Source organism: Pseudochaenichthys georgianus, chromosome 10 (assembly GCF_902827115.2).
Source record: "Pseudochaenichthys georgianus chromosome 10, fPseGeo1.2, whole genome shotgun sequence".
NCBI lineage: Eukaryota > Metazoa > Chordata > Actinopteri > Perciformes > Channichthyidae > Pseudochaenichthys > Pseudochaenichthys georgianus.
The window spans coordinates 18031957-18056298 of NC_047512.1; the positions used below are offsets into that span (position 1 = coordinate 18031957).

The following is a 24342-nucleotide window of genomic DNA, read 5'->3' on the forward strand; positions in this document are numbered from 1 at the left end:
CACAGTGCTGCTAAACTTATATTGTTACTCAACAACACACTCACGGCAGGCCACCAGGCTAGCAATACATGGCAGAAACTCTGACTGAGTATGCCAGGCAGACAACTGGATACCTCGCAGCTTAACAAATGACTGCTTCTGTTCTGGATGTGTCCACAACAATGCACATTCAATTGTGGCTCCCAACTCTCCTGGAGAGGTTAACTGGAGTCTCAGTGTCCTGTTTTGCAAACAAACTGCATTGGGGTACATGATGGATTTAAGCATCAGGTTAGCCTTTCAGCTAGGGGCCATTTTAGCTACTTCTACAACAGAACCTCGTCGGTCAACTTGGGTTGGCTATCAGACAGACAAAACTAAATCAGCATCCCAATGCAATAAGAATTCATTGGAGAAATGTGATTAGGCACTTCACAACACTATCAAAGTTTCAAGTATAAAGTTCGCCAGTCTCTAAGGAGGTATAATGTAAGTATAAAAGTGTAGGACAATTAAAATCTGCTCTAAAAGTGTACAATGGAAACACACATATAAGTGCATCTTTCCAGATGTCCATTGGAACAAGAAGGGGAAAATCAAATCAACTTTAAAACTAATTTAAAACTTAGCTAGGTTTCTGTTTAACAAGTGGTAACATACTTTTAAATATAAGCAGTGAGGCAATGAACACAAGGCAACAGATGCACAAACAAAAAGGATAGCTGAGCTGAACAGACATATTTTGGCCCATTAAAACAGCTTAAAACAAATGTTTTGTAAAGGAAAACCATGTGCAGGTAACATACCATACATTTGCATGACTGTGAGAATCATCTCAGCTTTTGCTTTGACTTAGAAACAGTGGCCATTGCAACAACATGTATTCAATAGCAAAGTGGTTTTGGGGGGAAATGCTCCTGCCAAACAGCCTCACTGAGTGTCTCTTCCCTGCTGCCTATTCATATCCAGCCAGCTATCTGGCATTGAATACATAAGAGTCTGTTTTAGTTGAATAAACAGTCTTAGCAAATACTCAAGAATCATGCAATTCTCTCAATGTGTTCAAGAATGTGGAACATTATTACGGATGTCATTAAACACAATTACAGATTTAACCACACCACAGCAAATATTGCGACAAGGGGAGATGCCGGCTCCTACACATCATCAAGTCATCTTTCCTGAGACTGAAGGGAAGAGAACTCCCCGAAGACAGCGCCAGGAGAGCAGGCTGCATCGCTTCTGTGTGCACTCTGAAAGCTGACTCACACTGTGTGTGTTTGATCATATCTTTGGCACCAATACAATATGATGCAAACATGGAGGAGCGGAAACCAGGTCATGCTCAAAGCCCTTCAGAGATTTCTTACTTTGTGCACACACTCCCCTCACTCCACCAAATCTCCTCTTTTTCCACTGTAAATTCCATGTCTTTGTTGTATTGCATTATTGCCGAGCGTTTTTTCTTCAGTGCCTGTAACTGTTTTGGTCAAAGAGATCATTTGATGTCATGCTAACAATCCTCGTTCCCCCTTCCCCTGCCTGCACTGCAGTTTTCTTCCTTTTTTCTCCATCTACCATTTCCCTCTTCTCTACTTTCTCAACATTTCTCCATCTTCTTTCCTCATTTGTCCTCTCCTCTCCTCTTCTCTAAAGAGCCACATTAATGTGAACTCACCTGAAAAAATTCCTTCCCCTTCATTCCTCACGTCCTTAATTAAACTAGCCTCATGACATTGACATGACACAGGAGAATAGCTCGGTACGGGTACAAACAGGGCGTGAAAACACATAGTTCCTTTTCATAATTTGATTCAGAGTCATTGGAGCATGTTCCCCCCATGCTTTTGCTTTTAATTTCTTTGTTGATGAATAAGTGATGAGACGCTGCTGTTTTTATTGGCCTTGCCGCAGCATTTGTATGCAGACTGAGACAATATGTAGACCAACTTTTTGTTCCTCTCTCCATGCGTTGCTTATGAACAGTTTGTCTGCACTGAATAAATCACGCAGTGATCATTTCATTTTGATTGGGTGAGCGGCTGCATGAGTTGTTGCTCATGGGCCTCGGAGTGACTTCGAGAAAATGGCTAATAAGAAATGAACCACATGCAGACTGATGGCGGCACTAAAGTGCATTTGTTCTCTGTGGCCATTAATGTCAATTCTCACAGAGAAATTATGGCATTTATTAAGAGTGAGTGTGTTAAGACGGAAAGTATGCTCTTGAGTGTGTGTGTGTGTGTGTGTGTGTGTGTGTGTGTGTGTGTGTGTGTGTGTGTGTGTGTGTGTGTGTGTGTGTGTGTGTGTGTGTGTGTGTGTGTGTGTGTGTCCATGCACGTGGAAGCACTGCAGTGCAGACAACACTCAGTAGCTAGGCATTAGTCATCTCCGGCTGGATTTACATTCCACCTCGTTTAAAACACAGCACAAATGGAAGAGGTCAGCAGTGATCAGACGGGCTGAGGAATAATATTTCTGCAGCAGGTATGGGTTCACACCAGGACTTGAGAGGGACACATTTCAATGTTGTCACCAAATTGAAGCTTGATACACTTTAAAACAGTCAAAGTCAAAGAGTTTTATTCTTGGAAGACATTTGAGAGATAATCTTATCTGATTTTAAATGGAGAGTTTACATTTCCTGTATGAGTGGCTCCATCTGGATTGTTCATGAGTGTTCAGAATCATATTCAGAACAGTAAGATGTAAGAGAACAAGACCCTATAGCAATAGATAACAACATTTAAAGTATGACCTTGAAGAGACACACACATTAAAAGCATTACATTCGGTTATTCGTTATATTGTGAAAGTGGAGGATATTGCTTTCGGTAGTATCTTTCACAATGAAGTGGTCATTCACATGTTGGAAGTTGTCTGAATTACATAACAGCCCCTGTCAACAGCTTGAGGGTGGATGTTTGCTGAGAGCTACTCCAGCTCATCCTTTGTTCTTGAGTCACGGTTTGAAGTTGTTGGGAGAGCTACCATTAGCAAAGTACAAAAGGTCACAGAGAGTGTGTTCATTTTTAATGACAAAAAACATAGGTAAAATATTAAAGAGTTAAAATTACATTTAGGTCATTATTCTGCTATGTTTCTTGGGTATCGTTTTCTCTAGTCCATGGCTTCAAATGTTTCACTATAATCACTTTTAAAACAGCGTTGCAATGCTGACCTTATATGACACCATGAAAGAGAACTGAAATTCACTCTTGACACAAATCAATATCTGATCAGAAGCAAGCTAGTGAAGGGAACTGAAGAATAGGGCACTGATTGTATTGCCAGCACAACCGCTACCACGATCGAGGAGGAGGGATAGAAAAAAAAGTCCCATTTCCACCCCCGTACTTCTTCAATCAGAAACGTTCCAGAGTAATAGACAAAGTGTGAAGAGCGTGGCAAGAGAGCAGTCACCAATAGCAAAGGCTGTACACTGTATATAATCAATAACAGTGACAGGCTTGTGGGGGGTTAGGGTTGGTCTGTTCAAAAGAGAGGGAAGAAGGTTAAAGCCTCAACCCTCAAAACTTTTTGGCACGGGTCAGCTACCATAAAACTGAAACCCTGGCTTGTTTTGTGATTGTTTTTGAAGCTCGACACATTGCAAAGTGCTGGATGAAGGCTTTAGCACAGAAAGTCTGACAACGTGCATATCAAATCCAGGGTAGCTCTTGTGGGGTTGCAGGGAGCTAAGTGATTCCAAGTGACCCACTTACATTTAAAACTAAGATGTTAGTATTGCTCAAATATCCATCCGGCGTATGGAAGCATCTCTCATCTTGTTCATGTCCTCAAACTACCCCCTAAAAAATCTCACTATGGATTAAATTACTGTCACAATAACTAAGCGTACCAGAAACTTCCACACACAAACATATAGATGTTTGCATACCTCAACCTGTTGACAGATCTGGATGAGCTTTGCCATTTGGTTCTCCAGCTCGCTGTTCCTCTTCACCAGGTTGGTCAGGTTGTTCTCCAGGGTTTGCTGTTGGGAGGGAGGAGGAGGAGGAGGAGGAAGCAGGGACAGGGAGATAAAGCCACACATTAACACATGTACAGGGTGCAGAAGGTGCATCCACAGGACAACACAGGTTGTTGAAGCCAAAACGTGATTGTGTTTTATTATTCAGTTAAAAGCCTGATACTATTATAATTTCTAAAATTATATATATGTGTGATCTTTTCATTAAAAACCAAAACTAAAGACTAAATTGTTCTCTATTATAAATATATATCTTGCTGCAGAATGCCCCAGTATGTGATGTTTTATTATTTGTTATTCCTTATTTTATTAATTTCTATTGAAAATCAAAAGGCATTTGTTTAAGTCCTGCACTGTTAGGTTGTACTTAAGCCTATGTGTTACTTTAATACTGCATTAATATGATCTGACAGATATAGAGAAATTAAAGGCTATCAATACACACATATCTTGGAGTTAGCCCAAACACAGTGATTATGTAAAATACAGTGATACTAAATACATTGTTAATACAAAGACACGCTTTCGGTGACATCAGCGGGAAATATTTCTGTACTAATTTTGCCTTGTGTTGTTCAGTTATTTTCTTTTTGATCATGGCATGAGGGTTGCTTAATAACATATGAAATCCATGCAAATACAGAGAAGGGAGCTACACATTAAAATGAATTCTAAAGCTGAGAAATATCAGGTTACACTGACCGGTTAATGCCTACAAATGTAAAGCAAAAATAAACTATAAATTGCTGAAAACATAGATGACAACATATACGATCCCATAATTGCTTTTTAACAGCTACAAATGCTCATATTAGCTAACATATGGCCTGTAATGTAATAGTTGAACTGCCTGCTCTTGTCATACTTTACTTAAAAGCCAGAAAAAAAAACCGTTTGATCCCTGAAGAATAAAAACAATAAAACTCAACACTCAATTACTATCCCTTTACTGTGTCTGTTTATCAAATGCAAAACAAAAGACACACACACATAAATAAACGCACTCAAACACATAATAGTACAAAAGATGAAAATGGAAACGAGCAGATAGTAAGTCAGAAATAGAACTGCCGTTGAAAAGGAAGCAAATCCTCGATGGCGGTGACGACGGTGAACATCAACACAACAAAAACAACAACCACAGCTGCAAAGAGAACAGGCGAACAAAGCAGCAGACAAGCGGCGGGTGTTTGAAGTAGCTCTACGCATGCAAGTGCAGGGGGGGGGGGGGGGTGTGGGGGGCTGGGCAAGCACCTGGATTGTCTGACTGTCCGTCTGGCCTGTTTGTCAGGCAGCTTCCCAATATCTTCTTTGCCTGATTTACTCTGCCTGGATGTTGCGTATTTGACTTTGCACCCACTTAAGTATTCATCTCTCTGCTGTTTATCTTCTTCCCTGCCTGTCTCTTTACCCATCTACCTGTGTGCCTCGATGGAGGGATAGGGGAGGATGGGGAGGGTTTGAAAAAGGCAACCAGGGAACTCACCGCAGCGCTTGTCTTTGAAGCCTCCATTACCGCATCTGACACTCTGCCCGGACTCACTTGATAAGCCTACAAACACACACACACACCCACATAAGTGCACACATAAACACACACGCAGGCAAACCCAACCGCACAATGTCTGCCATCTAAACACCACTGAAGAAGAGAACGACTCCCTGGTAAATTTGCCACAAACACTCTTCTTTTGGTCTTCTACATGAAAGCAGATGAGAGAGTGGCTCACAGCGTCTGGGAATATTTCCCTGTAACTGGAGCTGGAGTTTCATCACTGGAACTTGCATTCAGTTGTTGTGTTGCAGCCCTGAGAGTGTGTGTTTGTGTATGCGGGAGTTTGAAGTGGAACATCAGTGAGAGGGGACAGATGGGTCATTAATTAGCAAGCTGGAGACGAAGATGATTAATACATCAGAACACAGCTGCCGCCCTCGAGACCGAATTGAAACAAACTCCTCTGTCCTCTACATACATGCATCTGTGTGTGTGTGTGTGTGTGTGTGTGTGTTTGTGTGTGTGTGTGTGTGTGTCTGCCTGTCTTTATGTGTGTGGATCAGTAGGCATATCTGCATTTGTATAGTTACATCACATGATTGTGTCGCTGTGTATGCGTATGACATCTGCTTGTACCTGTTATTGAAAAAAAGCACTAAACTTTGTCTGTGTTCATCTGCTCTATAAATGGCCACAAAAAAGCGATTTATTTTTTTCCCGAGTGTGTGTAGGTTTGTGCTTGACTTGACTCCTGTGGCTTCAGCCCAGCAGGCAGGACGAGTGGCAGAGAGAGAGAGAAGGAGGCACAGCAACCGTCAACAACAAACTCATTAAAACACACAACAGACATCAAAGACGGCTAGAACCACTCAGATAGCGAGAGGGAGTGGAGGAACACATGGATTGAGAGAGGAGTGGGGGCACAGAAGGGTGTGATGGGTGGCAAAAGGTGCCTGCCAGAGTTGGATAGATGGCGACATGAAGGCGGTGGCAAAATTACACGTCAAGCCAAACAAGGAAAACATTTTAATAAATTGCTATGACGGCTTATTCTGTCAGAAATGTTTTAGAGCAGCTATGTCAACAGTTAGGGAACTTGAAAATATATACAGATTAGTTTGCACCAGCTAGATGTATAACTTACTTTGTTAGCTAGTCTCAAACCAGTGATTTTCTGAATCAGGCTGGGTCGTTAAAACTGATTGTGAAAGTGTTTTAGAAAAGAATAGTAAAAAAAACACCAACAGTAATGTGTAAACAGAAAGTCATTGTGGCAAAATAAACTGTAACATAACTTCCAAAAAGAACATGTTTAGGATGCTAAATGATAACACCTCCACAACACTCATTTAAGTGGTTTTGGCTACTGTTCAATCTATACAGATAAATACAAAAGCAGCACACAACGACAGAGAAAGAGAACGTTTGAATGCAAGAACGTAAGGTAGAGGACGACACGAATGGAGGGAGGAGGAAAATAAAAGCCACGCAGAATTTAGTGACAAGTTTCATCTCAGTTGCTTGAGGCACATGATGAGGCATGCTGGGGTAGGCCGGCCCATAGCGTAAGGTAATATCATTCATTCACTGACTCAGCTTTGGACATGGCATGTCATGAGAGGGAACAGAGAGTGTCACAGAGATGGAGGGGGATGATGGGATGGAAATAGGCACGAGTCCCGTGCTGAGACGGGCAGCTTGGCAGAGTCTGGCCAGCCCTCTAATTCAGTCTTCTGTTGCTCCCCTCATTATCTGTCACTCTCTACCTTTCTCTCTCTCTATATAGAAGGTCTTCTCTTGCCCTATCCTAGCTTTCTGTCTCTCCCCCCCCCCCTCTACGTGTCGCCCTTCTTCAGTCCTTATTCTGTCCGTCTTGGCACAGTTACAACCGCAGCTGCTGACAGCCCATCATCTTGGGTTAGATCACCACCCCCTCATATGACTTCATTGTGTTGAGGGGTCTCATGCCTTTAAAGATGATCCCATTTCTCTTTGAAACAAATAAAGGACAGAACCCTATTTATAATACAGTAGCTAAGGAGACTGGAGAAATGGATTGTGGGGAAAAAAATGATCATGTGTATGATAAAGGTTTTACTGAACACACGTGTCAATCAAGTTTGAGGCAGCTGTCGCAGTTTAATCTCCAGCCATCACTGTTCACAGTCTGTATATCAATTCACATTTCTAAACCATGAAATTACACAGAATTACATCATGGAGTATCAGAATAAAAAAATACAATTATTCTTCTCTATCAGGAAATTAAATACTATTTTTTCTGTGAAATTAACCAGCCGAAGACTCTCACCCGATTCTCACTGTAACTCTCTGCTACAGATTATTAAAAGGACTTTTATCTGAGATCAAATTCAAAGGTAGAAAAACTAAGAAGGAGTGTAAAAAAGTAAGAGATGTTCGACATATCAGGAAAATACTGCCTTATAAATATTTAGAAGTGCTTGGTTATAGGAAGAAAATAAAAAAACAGGATTTGTATGCATCACTGCATTGCTTGGCTCACAAAATGACAAATGCCCTTCGGTGGAACCACGGGGCCATCAACGTAACAACACAAATTCACACATTCGCACAGTGTGGTCTGAGGCTAAGTATCCAACTTCAAAGTCTTTTGATTTGAATTAATTCAAGATCCTTCCCGATGAACATTGAGAAAGTAAGAGTAACAGAAATTAAAGTGGGAGAGTATAAACTCCAGAAAGAGCAATATAATAGAACAAGCTCACTTTACAGCTGTTGTTAACGAGAGCCTTTTCAAAGTCTGGATGTGTAAGTAACACAATCCTTCTGGGAAGCAGGCTTTTTGTCTGAGGATAATATTCCATAGGGCAGAGCTCCTGGGACCAACCAATTGTAGCAGGGTATAACAAACGGAGAGTCATGCTTGTCTCATAACCCGCTGGCTGAAGCCCAATTAACGAGACCTATAGGCATGCTTAAAACTACATTAACACTTTTTTGTTTGTATCTCACTGCCAAAATCTGTTCATTTGTGTGTTTTTGCTTTGCCTGTTTTGCAAGGTAAAATAGTTCACCTACCAATTGAATAAATAGCTTTAAATCATACATGTCAAGTTTAATAGTGGTTGTAAGGTATTTTCTCTCAAAGTGTTAGCTCAATAAACTGCTACACGTGAACTCCTGTGACCTTCAAGCTATAAGTGACCACTCAAATCTTCAAGGGATCCAGAAACAGTGGGGGTGCAGCGTTAAATGGGAGCAGACAGCCACAAGATGCTTACTTTCATTTATAAGGCTGGTGGGGGAATTTAAAACAAGTTGCAGGAAAAGGAAGCAGGGAAGGGTACGGAAGGACACTTCTGTACTGCTATAGTTAACTTCTTTCAGTGCTCAGCAATATGAATCCCAATATAATGTTATTTCACACACTCAAAATTGATGTTCTGCTGTTGTTGTAGAGAAATTATTTCTGATTTGAGTTACATTTTTGAAAGTACAAGCCAGAGAATTAATCTATTTGTTTTTTCCACATTTGTTTTCACAGTAAGGAAGGCGATGATGATATGGCTTCTGGATGCCCGAGTATTATGGGGAAGATGCCACCAAGGTCAGGAGGTACTGCAGGAGGTGCTTTGATGCTGGCAACAGAAGGGTGAAGACACCTGTGTACTGCAGGAAGTGTCAGGTCCCTCTGTGCTTCACTTCCAAAAAGAACTGTTATGACTTACTGGAGTAATACTGTAACATTGAGGGTTTGTATAAAGTTTATTTTTTTACCTAAAAAATGCTTCTGGTATAGTGTGTTGCTAATTTTTTTTAAATAAATCTGCTCCAATTGGAGTCAAATGTTTCCTAATTTTTATTGTGCAAGTAACATGCATCTCATGCAAAGAGGGAACTTCCCACACACACACCGCACAGACACACACACACTTAATTATTTATTTTTTTACAATAATTATTATTATTTATTTTTTTATGGAATGAATACCTATAGTGATAATTAAATGTTATACAATGATTTTTACAGTCTGGTACCTGAAAAAGGTTAAATGGCACTGATGGAACCAAATGTACCCAAATGTGCCCAAAGCTTAGTCCGCTTGGACCTTTTTTTTTTGCTAAACCTCTCTTAAAAAGGTCAATTCTCACTTGTTGCTAAGTAATGGGTTTTATTTGGGCGGAGACAAGAATTTACACTTTTTGACTATGTTCCATCTGGATTTACTCTGACACTGAAACATCTTTATTGATTCTGATACTTCTACATCCAACTCACAGATGTGATCTTGCTTTGATAAAAGAAATTATTCATATAACCCTTTTAGAAGTTAAGTTATAGTCCTTTGTTTTGGGCATGTCATTTTCGAGCCTGAAACCTGATAAACAGGCTTGGGGCTTAAGAGGTTAACCTGTTCAGCCTGTTTTTTTTTTCACAACACTCTGTCTCAGGGCAACTTAATATTTAAAAACCTATTAATGTGTTATACCAGATTAACGAGAAGAATCTCAGCTAACTGACAATACGAACCATTTTTACAGAAACAAAACACAAGTCTCACAAGAAGCGTTAGCATTAGCCCTTAGCTAAAACGGGCAGATGCTACTTCCGGTGCTAACTAGCAAAAACGATCTTTAAAACTTAATATTTTCTGCACAAACTACATATCATCTGAAAGCTGATACTCCACAGATTATTTTTGTTATAAGTATCATCACAGTAGGACACAAACTCACTGAGCTAGCAGCCAGAAATGAGAAGAAAAAAAACAACCGTTTTCAAAACCATAACAATAAGTATGTCTTACCGTTGCTGTTTTGTGATCAAAGCTCTTGTTCAAGGGAATAAAAACGCTGTTTAAGGTTAATCCAATGTCTCTTAGTCACTTTAGAATGGTTCCTGATAATCTATCATTACATTCATGGCAGCAGAGTAGGTATAAAGTTTCGCAGTCCCGAGCTAATGCTGTCTGACGTGCTGTTTACGCAAACCTCTCTCTACTTGACGTAAGTGTTTAGCAGGACTTACTAACTGTCACTCGATTCTATTGGCTCTAACGGTTCAGAAAAGGTGTCAATCACCCAAATCGACCAATGGGTTCCAAAGATATGATCCTGCGTAGTATAAACTGAGCCTGCTCTGGCTCCATTACGCATTACTCAGCCAGAAGGGAGAGCTTCACCACAGAGTAGGTGCAAGAGATGCTAGCTGACGATAGCTATGATCATACCAGATGACTCTTCGTTGGATGATGAAGATCTCCTCCAGCCAGACCTGGATCCGGACAGTAGTGACTCGGATGTTGAACTTCCACCACGGGAAAGGTATGTAATCTCTCTGTTTTTATATATTACTTATGTGTTTGGTGGAACTGCGTCACAGTGCTAGCTTAGCCAAGAAGCTACAGGAATGATTAGGCAAAATGCTAAATAGTGTTACTTGTCTTTTTGGAGTTACATTTTCTAAATGAATGGCCAGTGAATGAATATATATATATGTGTTTACTTATTTATTTGGTGTAATATTATTCATTTATTGTCCAATATTATCCTTTTTATATATTACTTTTGTGTTTGGTGGAACTGCATCACAGTGTTAGCTTAGCCAACAGGAATGATTAGCCACAATGCTAAATAGTGTTACTTGTCTTTTTGGAGTTACATTTTCTAAATGAATGGCCAGTGAATGAATATACATGTGTTTACTTATTTATTTGGTGTAATATTATTCATTTATAGTCCAATATTATCCTATAAGTATAAGCCAGTGAATTAATCTAATCTCTTTGTTTTTCCACATTTGTTAGATGAGGTGTGACCCCAGCAGGACAAAGCCACACACCCAGAAGACTTTCAGGGAGCAGCTTGCTGCAGAATTGTTGGAGTTTGCTGAAGGCCCTGCTGAAGGCCCTGCATCTCCACCACCCCCTCCACCTCCACCTCCACCACCCCCTCCTCCACCACTCACATGCATGCCCGAGTATTATGGGGAAGATGCCACCAAGGTCAGGAAGAACTGCAGGAGGTGCCTAGATGCTGGACTCAAAAGGGTGAAGACATCTGTGTACTGCAGGAAGTGCCAGGTCCCTCTGTGCTTCACTGTCAAAAGGAACTGTTTCAGGGAGTGGCACGACCTAAATACTGGCACATTCAGGTAGGTATAAAGTTCAGGTAGGTATAACATTTTGCGAGTGTTTATTTAAAAAAAAAAATACTTGTTTTTATATACCTAGTGTGATTTTATTGTATAGTGTGTTGGTAAAATATGTGTTATTTTTACAAACCTACAGTGTGGTTTTATTGTATATTACGTTGGTACAGTTACATACACACACAGCTACACTTACACATACACACCTACCCACACAGCTACACGCACTCACAAAAAAATTACACATACACACCTACACTTACACGCACCTACACGCACTCACAAAAAAAAATTTAAGAAATATTTGTATTTTTTAAAATATTTTTTACTTTCTTTTTTTGGGTGGAATGAATACCTATAGTGATGATTCAATGCAATACAATGATTTTTATAGTCTGGTACCTGAAAAAGGTCAAATGGCACTGATGGAACCAAATGTGCCAAAATGTGCCCAAAGCTTATTCCGCCTGGACTTTATTTTCATAAACCTCTCTAAAAAGGTCAAATGTCACTTGTTTTGTCTCAATCTTGAAACAGGGTACTTATGTTATACTTTGGATTCCTAAAGCTTTTAGGCTACTAACCCATCATTCAAGGTTGGTCTTCACTATAAGTAATGGGTTTTCTTTAGGCGGAGACAGGAATTTACATTTTTTTGCTATGTTCCATCTGAATTTACTCTGACACAGAACAATCTATATTGATTCTGACACTTCTACATCCAACTCACAGATGTAACCTTGCGTTGATAACAAACATTATTCATATAAACCTTTTAGAAGTGACGTTATAGTCATTTGTTCTGGGAATGTCATTTTCGAGCCTGAAACCTGAAAAACAGGCTCGGGGTTTAACAGGTTAAGATGGCTTTTTCTCATAATAAGCCTTAAATGGACACAAATCCAATAGTAATTTAGGTTTTTAGCCACACGAGGGGATTAGGATCAAGACATTTCTCTGTAGGTTTCAAAGCAAATAATGAATCGTCATGACTACCAAATATCAGCAAGGAGTTCAGGCACAAGTTGGCATTTGATTTCGTTTATAAGGCTGTCGGATATCCCAAAGGCCCCAGTGTGCTTTTGGCTTCCCAATTATTTGTTTGGGTGAGGAACAGGCTGACCCAGGAGGACTACTAAAAGTAGAAGAAAGCTAGAGATAGTAAGATTAACAAACTAAAACACAGGAAGGGATGCTACCTGAGGAAAAACCTTATCCTTATGTCTATTTCAATTACATGGTTGAATGGGCTTAAAATATATTAATGTATCGTTAAAATAAACCTACACTGTTTGAAATTCCTCAAAGATTTATGTTTTTTTTATGTCCAGGTTGTTTACTGTTTGACACACATGGTTGATGTAACTATTGACCCCCATAGCACGCATGTAGTGCAAAACTCGATGACCCAGTGTTTTATTACGGTTTAAGAGTAAGTTGAAATGGTCTCAGGAATGTTTTGGACGACCAGCGCAACAGAATAAAAAAAAAGATGATTGAGGGAATTTATTTGGCTCTGAAATGTTCTAAAAATATTAAGCAGATGGAAAGCACTGAGGCCATTTGAACACCTGACTGGGAAATTACCTATTTTGTGATTTAGTGTAGAAAAGCACCACTATTTTACCAATGGTCCTCAAGTTGACATAATATATTTATGTATATTTACAGGTTGTGAACAAAATGGAATTAGAAGCTTGTCAGACATTTACAAAGAATATGTCCAAGTCTAAAGTGCAGTCTTCCTGATGTAAAGTATACTGAATCTTTCTGAAGCTGTTTTTCTTATTCAAGCTCAGTATGCAGTCCTAATATGTATGATTTGTGCATCACTTGCATCCCACAGACACCAGAGCGTACAGTATTATAAGCAGGCACGAGTGGATCTTTAAGTAGTTTCATCATCTGAGTTGTACGCTGTGCAACTCAGAAATCCTTGTTATCCACGTACATCCTTATCTATAGTAGATGATATCATTAAGCTGGTGCTGCTAGCTGTTTGCTGCATAAGGAATATAACTGTCCTCTCTAACAACCCACTGTGACTCCTGACCAAAGACGTTACTATCAATGGAGCTCGGTTTGGCTGCTTTGTGAAGATAAAGGAGAATAAAGCAGAGGTCCTATAGAGTGGTAACTGGCTTCTGGATAAAACGTCATTTTTTAAAAGTAATTTATAGTGTGTCCAAGCTTATATTCAATATTGGTAGTAAAGTCCAGAGAAACAGCAAGTACAGCTCTGTAGCTAACTGATCAGATACGGCAAGGTCATGTTCATCTGTAACTGCATCTAAAGTGCACAGCCTGTAGCCCTGAAAAAGGCCTAGATTTCAAGATACAAGTAAAATGAACAGGGTCCCAAACAACTGCTCAGGACGTGCCATGCATATACAGATATGATTGTCTGCTTGGTATGCCTTAACCACAGATAACCATCCAAACAATGTTAAATCATATCAAGATACTTAAGAGGGTCACAACATCTGTATACACACCCAAAGACCAAAGCTCTGTAGCTAAAATGGCAAATTAGTTTAGTTAAATAATTTTTTTTAACATTTTTTGAATAATTTTAAGGAAGAAGAAGGGCTACAACAGTGATTCACATCTTAGGCTTTAATAGGCCACTTTTATAGCAACCATTTTGACATGTAACCTCAGGGTAAACACAGGTAAAATTGAAACAATTTATGATTTTCTTTTTCTATTTAGTGAGCCATTCCAGTGAGCCAGCAGGCACAATACCAGGGCCCTGGCCCACCTCTATGGTACAGGACCATAATGAATGTTATCAATTACACCTGTGTTTCCCTGTAATGACATGTCAAAATGGCTGCTGGGAAAAAGGCATATTGGAGAGCGTCCTGATCAGCACGGAGGCTGCCCTCCAATCAAATAGTCCAGGTTAAATCACTGGAGTCAATGAGCGTCCCCGCTGAAGTGTCCTTCAGCAATGCAATGAATTCCTTCTGATTCCTAGAACATGATGCTCTAGCTGATTTGAACCTCTTACATCTCTGGAACACAGAAAGAGAGATGGTCCTTTGGTGGTTCTTTGTGTTTTTCTTACTTTCTTTCATTCTTTCTTTTAAAAAAAATAACAAGAAAAATGAACAGTCTGGCACCATGTGCACAGTTCTGCTCCCAGAGCATCTACACAAGTCTGGCTTGTTATTTTTTCGACTGTCCAATTGCCAAATTGGTTCTATGATATACAACAGGACATTGTTGTACTTATTAAAATCTCGTTTAACCCACACATTTCTGATATTTAATCAGCAGACTTTCCTTTTTTTAGGATTTAAGAGGATATAGAAACAAGCCAATGGAAACACTTTTATAACTGTAATTGTTGTTCTACTAATGTGCAGTCATTATAAAATAAACCAATAAATATAGTGGCCATAAACTGTAGATATGTTTGTGTATGGACTTTAAAAAGATGCCATCCTTGTGTGGCAGTCAGGACAGGACCCAGTTCATTATGTAGTATTTCCATGGCTTATTACTAACCGCCTGTCCTCTACGTTCACCTCCCTCAGCACCAGCTCTAAGTGGCAGGGTGCAGCATGACGGGCCTCACCGTCCTCTGCTCCTTCCAATTGGTTGTCATTGCAAATAGATTTGATATACACAAACACATTAAGTGAAAGCGCATTTATTCATTTTGCCTTATTTTCTAAAATGAGCCAAATGGGAGAGAGTAGTGTCCTGGGTCTGAGTCATCCTGGCTGATAGGAATCCAGAGGCCGTTGTTTGGCTCCGTGTCATTAAAACCTTGTGACTCACTGCTACACAGAACAACAAAATACCAACGTCTTTTTGAAAATAACTGCTATGAAATCCTAAAATGATGTCCACAGAAGAGCGAAAAGAATGGCTTCATATGATCACTTAGTTAAGTCCAAGGTCTGTGTAGACGATTTGTATAAAGCGTTCCTTTGTCACATATGTTCAACTGTGCACACACGGTACTAAGAAGACATTAGAATATATAGTACCAATCAGCAAAATGGTGCGTGGAAGCAAGACTACATTTGACTGGGACATTAATCAAGGTTTGATGGTTAAAAAGTGAAAAAGGTTATATTTCAGTGGAGGCGCAGAGCTGCAGTCAGTCAACAGGAGGTCACAGAGACGTGCCGTTTACACCCACAAATATAACAGCGTAATGAGGAGCGGCGCTGCTGACACACATCAACACGACGGTGCTGCAGAAGATGTTTTCCAAGAGAAAAAACAAGCAACCTGATTGGTTAGCTGGGTGCAGAGAGTGCAGACAATCCCAAGATGAGGTGGGGGAGCTTTGTATGTTTTGTATTAGTAAATAATATGGATGCGTGCACAAGCATAAAACTAACTCATGTTGTCTTTCGCTCACTGGAGCCGGAGGTTTTAGAGGCAATTTCCTATCAGCTATGCAATTCTATACACTCTGCATGAATCTCATACAGACATATTTCACTTTAATAACAACATGGATGTGGATGTGCTTCTGATGAAGTACCATAGTCCCATGTGATTTCTACCGCACCCAGCGTTGTGCAAAAGTTTTCACAGAAGTGAGATAAGCACAGCTGTCTGTGGCGCCTGGCTAGCTGATCCAGGAAGAATGCTTGTTGAAACCAAGGTGTTGTTCTCAGTTAATCTCCCCGTAAGCCTTTAAGCACCAAGACATCCACACAAAGTAAGGGGGAAAGTAAAGGTTGTACAGACGTCAGGGAATTCACATATATTTTGAGGTGACAAATGGCGACTTTAGGCTCTATTTGTATACTGATACTAATCTGTGGCAAATGTTGAAAACAGTGACCTGCTAGAGGCATAGTGATATATGTACACTCTTAACACAAAATGAGTTGTATTGTGTTTAACTATGAAACAACATTTCATTATCACCCTTTCAGTTGTTAATATAACACAGGATAGTACTTGATGTCATAAAAACTTGAGACATTTCCAGATTTTGGGTTATCAGAACTTAAATACTTTCCATTAAAACTGTAATATACCAAGTGGAACCTTTTATTAGGTCTTAATATATGCCTTGTCACCTCCACACTATGCGTGCTGTCTCTCATTACATGTAATGACTAAAAGCCATTGGTAAAGATTTGGTGTTGTATTCCCTAAAGAAGCTGCGTTCAGAGCTGTACGTATGCCTGCACAACGCAATGAATAAGTGAGATGACAGTTGTGAAGTTTTCATCACGGCCCCACAGCTTTCAGCGTCCTTGAAGGTGTTTTACTTTACCACTCGTGGCAAAATGACAAACCAGAGGATCCCTCTTCCGACACATAGACCACAGCACATTTTCGCTTGTGGAAAATGAATGTGCACTTCACAGACCTGTGATAAGCAGAGCGTTCTGGTTGAGCTAGTCAGTGCATACACCTCAAACCCATTTTCCCATTTAGAGACAAGGCTGCCTGGAAAAGGCAACTGCTTCAGGCAGATGAAGTGATTTTCTAGGAAAGATATCACTATCATCATCATCTATTGCATCATTCTAATCTCTATCTCTGTGCACCTGGATTCATGCATCAACATGTACACCTTGACTGCCAGCTCCCCTCTCTGTTTCTCTTCTCCTCAAATATATATATATTTAGTTTAGAACTTTACTTATAGCTCTTTTGAGACTCATAATAACACTTAGCTATATCCCATAATCCTGTAAAACATTTGATGGGGACAAGAATTTAATGTCTATCATCCCAGTAAGATATATTTAGCTGATTTGGGATAAAAAGAGTGACAATTACATTACAAAACTGGGTATTGGAAATAAAAAAATGTATTCCATAAAACAGCTGATTCCATTTCTGCAGACTTTTTGCTGTTTATAGCAATAGTGTCACATTCAGGGGAAATATTCTTATTTACTTTCTCGAGGAGAGTCAGTAAAGAGGATCAATATCTACATATATATATATATATATAATATATATATATATATATATATATGTAGCTGTAGCCGGCAACAGATGAGCTTAGCAGCCTTAGCTCAGCATTTATAGAAGCAGGAGGAAACTAGCCTGGCTCTGAATAAGAAGAAATACATTCACCAAACCGCAACTCTTAAACTCATTAATTGACACAATTAATCTCAATATTTAATACATGCATAAAACTGCAACGTAAAAATGACAATTCACCATGTTATGGGGCGTTCACCAGACTATTTACTACTAGGCTATTTATTGGCCATTAGTATCTTTCAGTTTTTTAATGGATACACAAACATAAAAATAATGTTATTTGTGAACTTTAGAGGTACTTCTGACCGGCTGCTGGCTCCACAGACGTGGGAGTGCTATTGATTTTTTCTCATCTAGTTCTCAGCGAAAAAGAGAATGAGCATATTTCCCTTAAATGTCAGACTATTACTTGAAATAGAAATTCTTAACATTAGTTAGTTCAGTTGTTTACTATTACCTGTTAAATGTTTGTCGACAGCTAAAGCCTTACTTGTATGTTTGCTGGAGGCAGGTTGTGGAAGGGAGGGCTTGTCATTTCAAACTTGAGCGATGATGAGTGAAACACACTAAACGTCAAACATCATGGACCCCCTGTAGCTCCTCTCTCCCGCCCCACTATTTGCTCCTGCTTCCCTGACACTTCTGATCCGTCCTCTTCGAGATGTCATCCTGATACCTGACCTTCCTCTTCTTGTTCTTCTCTTCTTCATTCTGTTTTTTTTAACTGGCAAACTAAAAAACGTTGGCAATAAGAGTCCCGTCTCTAAGATTGGGTGCTATCCCTGCATCTTGGTTTAATATACGTGTTTTATCGGCCCGGTTGTCTGAAGATACAGAGCAGACATAACAGTAACACTTTGCCTACCATTGCAAGTCGCAACCCAACTGGAACAGACACGTTTTATCTGATCTTAAATAATTGAAGTTCTACAATTGAATCTACTCTCCCTCTCTGGACTCTTTTTGTCCTCACTGCCTGACGCTGCTGTACCCGTCCTCTTTTAACCGTTCAGCCACATAACAGGAACAGAAATCTGGTGTGAATGACACTTTCCCAGCTAAAAGCTTTACACTTGTCAGCTTCAAGTAAAACCTCCAAAAGAGTTCATCTGAGCTCATGGACTACAGAAACGGGGGCTGGTTCTGTGAGAGTGTGATAAGGTTTTCAGCAACACATTTAGTTCATTTCCTTTGAGGTGACGGGGTTCAGAGGCAGTTTACGCTTTGTTTCTGAATATAGCACTAATGCAACCAGCAGGAGGGTTGACACACTCATTTAACACATGTACTTAAAGCACACATAGGAGCACATGTCATGATACGTGTTGGAATGTATCCTGATGTTGTGCTGCCTGCTCAGTCAAGGGCATCTTCATGCAAAATATAGTATAACAAACAGTCAAAAAGGAATCACAGAAAGCTCTGAAGTAAAGCAACAGTGTTTTCAAGCCTCTTTCACTGCAGATTCAATTTTAGCTTCCAAAAAAAAATGCATCTCCAAGACTTTTGCTTATCCAGACAGATCTCCGCACGGATTTAAGTCAATATGCCACAAATATACTTCTCCACTTCCCTGCCTCTTGGATTAGAAACCCTATATTTTGCACAAACCAGATTTCTTTCAGCAGTTTTTAGCCATGCGACTAATAAATAGCCTCCCTGAGCACTCCAGGGACATATTTCTTAAATGTACTTGGAGTACATGAGGGCAAAGACAAAAAACAGCAACATTGGATTTATAAAGGAACTATTTTGTTTGCTGCTGTTTCAGGGGGATATTATGGGATGGTAGATAATGCCAACCAGAGACTAGTTTGAGAAAAACGGTGAGATTTCCATTGTGAAACGTATTTATCTTGCCCACGTGACCCACGACAGAGCCCTGCAGGCACTCCGATGTAGAACAGAACAAGAAAACAGACTATCATCTTCCTGGGCTGCAGCGGGCAACATGCACACACAAATCAGACAAATGTAAAAACACAATAACAAGAACTTCACACACTCCCCCCTCCTGTTCTCACATAGTAGCAGTGGTCAGTGACAAGACAGAGCGACTCTATTAGTATCAAAGCGGATCTGTCAACCTAACAGATGGCTTTGCTTCCACTAAGGTGGGCGAAGTGATTTACTCTATGTCTAGTCTACTTTGCCTTATTTAATTGGAGCGGCCGTGACTTGGAAGCACGACAGTAAATCATGTCACTATCATGTATTTATAGAGGGGGTCATGTAACTCTAGTGCTGATGGCGGCTACATAATATACATTTATGACACCCGTTACCATTTCAACTGCTGGCAGGATGCCTAAAAAATGAAATGGACACTGACGCTAGAAAAGCATTTGCAGAAAGCAAGCATATTTGACAAGGCAGATAAAAGAATGGCAGGAAGACATCATCGGATGACCATCTCACATATAAATGTGACATCCTCAGACAAATTGCTTCGACTCTGACTTACAGAGCAGCATTGATTCACATGCTGAGAATCCCATCTCTACTTAAGGAAAAGAAACATCTTAAGGAAAGACAGCTCATGTGCAGAATCGCCCAACCCATTGCTGTGCATCCCTGATGTGGCCATTCTGTTGTTATGCGGGGAAGGGTTAGGGTCTGCGATGGTAACGGGGTGAACCGCAGAGCGGGAAGACACATTCTCTGCGTTCCTGCGAGTCAGCGTGGCGGGCTCTCTGGCGTCGAGATCTTGAACAGACATTCCTCTCTGTACGACTCCCTGGGGAGCTGGACTTCCTGTACGTAACCCGAGCTAAACAGAAACTTCCAGGGATGTTCCTGCACATCACTGACATCGGATTTTGAAGGATGAAGGTCAGTATCTGATGTTTTTTTAAATATAAAATAATGTTCAACTGTGTTATCAATCTATCAATTCCCCCTGTCATCCTAGTGAAGAGAACCTGTTGGTTTGGATCTAAAAATAAACTATAATTCAATGCGATCAAAAGTTTGACTGAATTCAGATTTGTTTTTTCAACTGAGTCAGTCACGTGCAGAATTAAAGTGATAAAACAACACATATGTTTTCTCTCTGATATCTTCTCACTGAGGTTGGGTTACAACAAGTGAAGGACTACATATTTAAGAAAAATACATTAGTTTGATGGCTTTATCGAGCAATGTTACCTATACTATTTGAAAGCGGACATTTATTTCTGTTCTGAGCTGCAGCCAGTACCATCATGTGATTGTGTGACTAAGTTCACTGCATTTTTATCTATTTAATGCCATTTCTACAAATAGAAAAATACATTGTGTTCGTGACTATATCATGCATGTTTCAAATCCTATTTTTGCCATAGCTTCTATATGATGATGGTGTTTCCATGTTTGTACCATATGCATGACCTCAGATGTACACAAGGCTTTGTGTTTCTCTGTGGAGCTTTAGCAGACAGGGTGCTGGCTGCTGCTGTCACCACCATGCGGACCAGAGAGGATATGTAATGTGTCCCTTTTTAGAAGCCATAAAAGAAGCCCTACATGCTATTAAACATGCATGCCCCCTTTGGCTTTAAGAGGGGGACGTCAGAGCAAAGTGCAGTTAACCTGTGTTCTCCATCCCTCTGTCGCAGGAAATGAACAAAAGTCAATTCTCGGTCATTTTGTCCTGCGGTGTCTCTCCTTTGGCTCCTGAGGCAGAATCTGGTCCTGTAAACCCAAATAACTTGCACATATTGGACTGACACTATTAGATGTCTGATGCCACTCGCCAGAGACTCGGGTTCACTTGTGGCCATGCTATGGAGAAATACAGCCCTGAACTGCTGTATACAGGGAAACAAGGAGACTCTTTTTTAAATGTATAAATCACAAAGACATTTTATATTTTATACTATAAACAATGGTTGTGTTTTTTGGACAGATTGACCTTTTTTTCTGGTTCAGCTCCGTTTTGGAACATAATATTCATGGTACATGAGTAATTAGAAAAGGAAATGAACTTTCCAAATGTTTTCCAGTTTCTTAAATTACTACTTAGAAGCAATACAAATGGAAATGTTCCATTAAGAATGAATCTAGTGACAATATGTTGCACTGATTACCCGGTTGACTTCTTTTGAATTTGATAAACGGCTCTTCCTACACTATGTGTGCAACTCTGTTAGATAACAGAGTTCACGGTTGAATGTCAGTTTTTTTAAAAAGTGAAAGTGCATGTTTCAGGAAGCAAGAGATTCATGGGAATGGAATGGAGGAAATGTCTGTCCAAGGCAGCTGTTTCTGAGGGGAGCGGAGATGCTTGAGAACAGTGTGGGAGACTGAAACCCTCCCCAACCAACCAAAACAACACATGCTTAGAAATCCATTAATAAGGGTTTGCTCCAAAAAAAGTAAGGATGGGGAATGGATAACTTTATGTGAGACAAATACTGTATGTTACATCAGGGGTTCCCAACCGTTATTGTGCAATTATCCATTAAAAAAAAAATCGCGGACCGGTTGTCAATTTTAACTGATTTAATATTTACTCAGCAGCAGCAGGTAGCAACAGAGGCTAATTGTATGTAACAGCCTGAACAAATACTATAACAATATGCATCCAAAACATATTAACAACGTTTAAAAAAGAACCGGTTTTGGTTTTTGGTTTTGTTTGTATGATTTACGGATAATCCAGTGAATGCTGGGAAAACGAGGAGAAGGCGCATTATGAAGGAGATGTCCAGTCGCCTGTGTGTGTGTGTGTGTGTGTGTGTGTGTGTGTGTGTGTGTGTGTGTGTGTGTGTGTGTGTGTGTGTGTGTGTGACACAGGCATTTGTTTTCAGAAGATATTATGATAGTGTCGTTCGTTCCGGTGCACTCCGACAGCATTTAGCACTACATCGAGATTAAGATTAAACTAACTTCTTATGGGGACACCCGCATATAGACCTATGGAGTTAGCCAGATGTGTGTAAATTACTGTTCATGGTCATTTGAAAACAAATGCCGGTGTCGGACAGACACAAACACAGAGCTGAGCTGAGCAGAGAACACACACACACATCATGCGCCTTGGTGACAGGACATCTCCTTCATACAACTAATAAAAGGGGGAGTAATCGGGCAGTTTGATGTGTGTAGAGATGTGTGTAGAGGTGTGTGTGGTTAACACGTAGCAGCCTGCAGTCACTCGCTGTTCTGATGAAGGCGGTGCGTAAAAAGGCACACCTCTCGGCGCGCTGGTGCTGCACTTCTCAGAGGCTGAGTATACCTCCCGCTGCCTCCTGATGCTGCAGCCATTTCATGAAGTGAAGGATGTTTTCTTTCTATAAAACAGCTGTGGGCAGCAGATACCGTGAGAGTCCCGGACATGAATTCATAGATCAAGGCAGACTGGTTTACTCTCCTGTTTTGCCAATCCGGTGCTTAAACAAATAGCTCTACACCCCTGGCCGACATGTCCTTAAAATGAAGTCTGAAATATATCTCAAATAATGTATGCACTGCATTTCTCCACATAAACATAACAGTCTGCAATGCAACGGTTGTCTTCTGTGCGCTCCTCTTCCTACTTGGCACACCGGTAACTTTCTCGTGCGCACAAGAGGCTGAGGCCTGCTGAGCCGCCGAAACCCTCGGAACATCATAAAAGCCATTTTCAACTCTTTTGCTGGTGAAAGATTAACTAGGCTACTACTGGATGAAATAATATGACTGGTATAGGTGCGAAAATTAAACACTTATTATGATAAAATATTTTTATATATTTATAATTCTGCAAATATTACGATAAACTCACAGCTATTTCGCGGCCCGGCAGTAACACCTCCGTGGCCCGGTACCGGTCCGTGGACCGGGGGTTGGGAACCCCTGTGTTACATGCCTGTATCATCAAAATTACCTTGGTTGGTGATTGGCTAATGGTTACACAAGCCAAACAAATCGTTGTGACATCATAAAGTGGCCAAAATCTGATCAGCTCATGTTCAGACAGGTTGTTATATAAATGGATCAGGTCAAAAAGTGAGCACATTTTTTTGTATGAAAGACATGAAAAAGTGGATTTTGCATAATAGGTGACCTTTCAATTATGCTGCTTCAATTACATGAAAGCCACAAAAAAAAACCTCAATTGACAAACTGCTTACTGCTAGCAGATTGGCACTATTGTGTTTTTTCTTAAGGGTTGAGTAGCCATGCTTTTATGGCCTATATCCATTGTTGGTGCTTTGCTGCTCTTAACGCTCAGTGTCATTGAGTTCTTCATCAGTCTTGGAGCCAACACTGAAGCAAACAGGGTTCGTTTTGCTACCATTTATCAGCTGCAGTCTACATAGTTGAATTAAATGCAATGGGTGCTTTCATGTTCCAATTTAACAGGCCCCGTCACACTTGATTCAGTGAAACAGGTTTAGTTATTAATGTAGAGTCAACTAGCTTCTAGTGCTACCATATGTAGCGTGTCTACATCTTTAAACCTGCATTATTGAAGCTAAGAAACACAGAACTGATACATAACCACCTTATAAAGTTTTGATGTCTGCAAACATATGCTCATTAATGCATTTAGTAGTAAACGATATACATTTAAAATGCTCGGTTTTGGTCGCGACATACATTTTGAGACATACATCTATCTTATTAGCTGCCAAAACAAATTGGGGTCCATACAATCCAAAACAAATAAGCTGGAAAATACTCAATAAGAGCCGATGTAATGCGTTCGGTTAGTTGATCATTTTCCGTAATTTTGTTTATTGCTACTTACAAAATATTTATAAAGCAGCTTTAAAAATACACTTAAAAAGTCAA

The 24342-nt window shown here is 40.1% G+C and overlaps 1 protein-coding gene across 5 annotated transcripts in view; it reads right to left on the bottom strand.

Moving 5' to 3' along the window:
- The window catches only part of mid2 (midline 2), a 170703-nt gene that overhangs the window by 43956 nt on the left and 102405 nt on the right, over positions 1-24342 (bottom strand). For 3 of the 5 annotated variants that reach the window (XM_071204628.1, XM_071204626.1, XM_034093386.2), the window contains exons 3-4: positions 5460-5525; positions 3881-3976 (exon numbers count right to left, since the gene is read on the bottom strand). In XM_071204628.1, coding sequence (XP_071060729.1) covers positions 3881-3976; positions 5460-5525 — 162 coding nt within the window. The remainder of the gene's footprint in view (positions 1-3880; positions 3977-5459; positions 5526-24342) is intronic. The other 2 variants (XM_071204627.1, XM_034093388.2) reach the window with 1 other exon arrangement.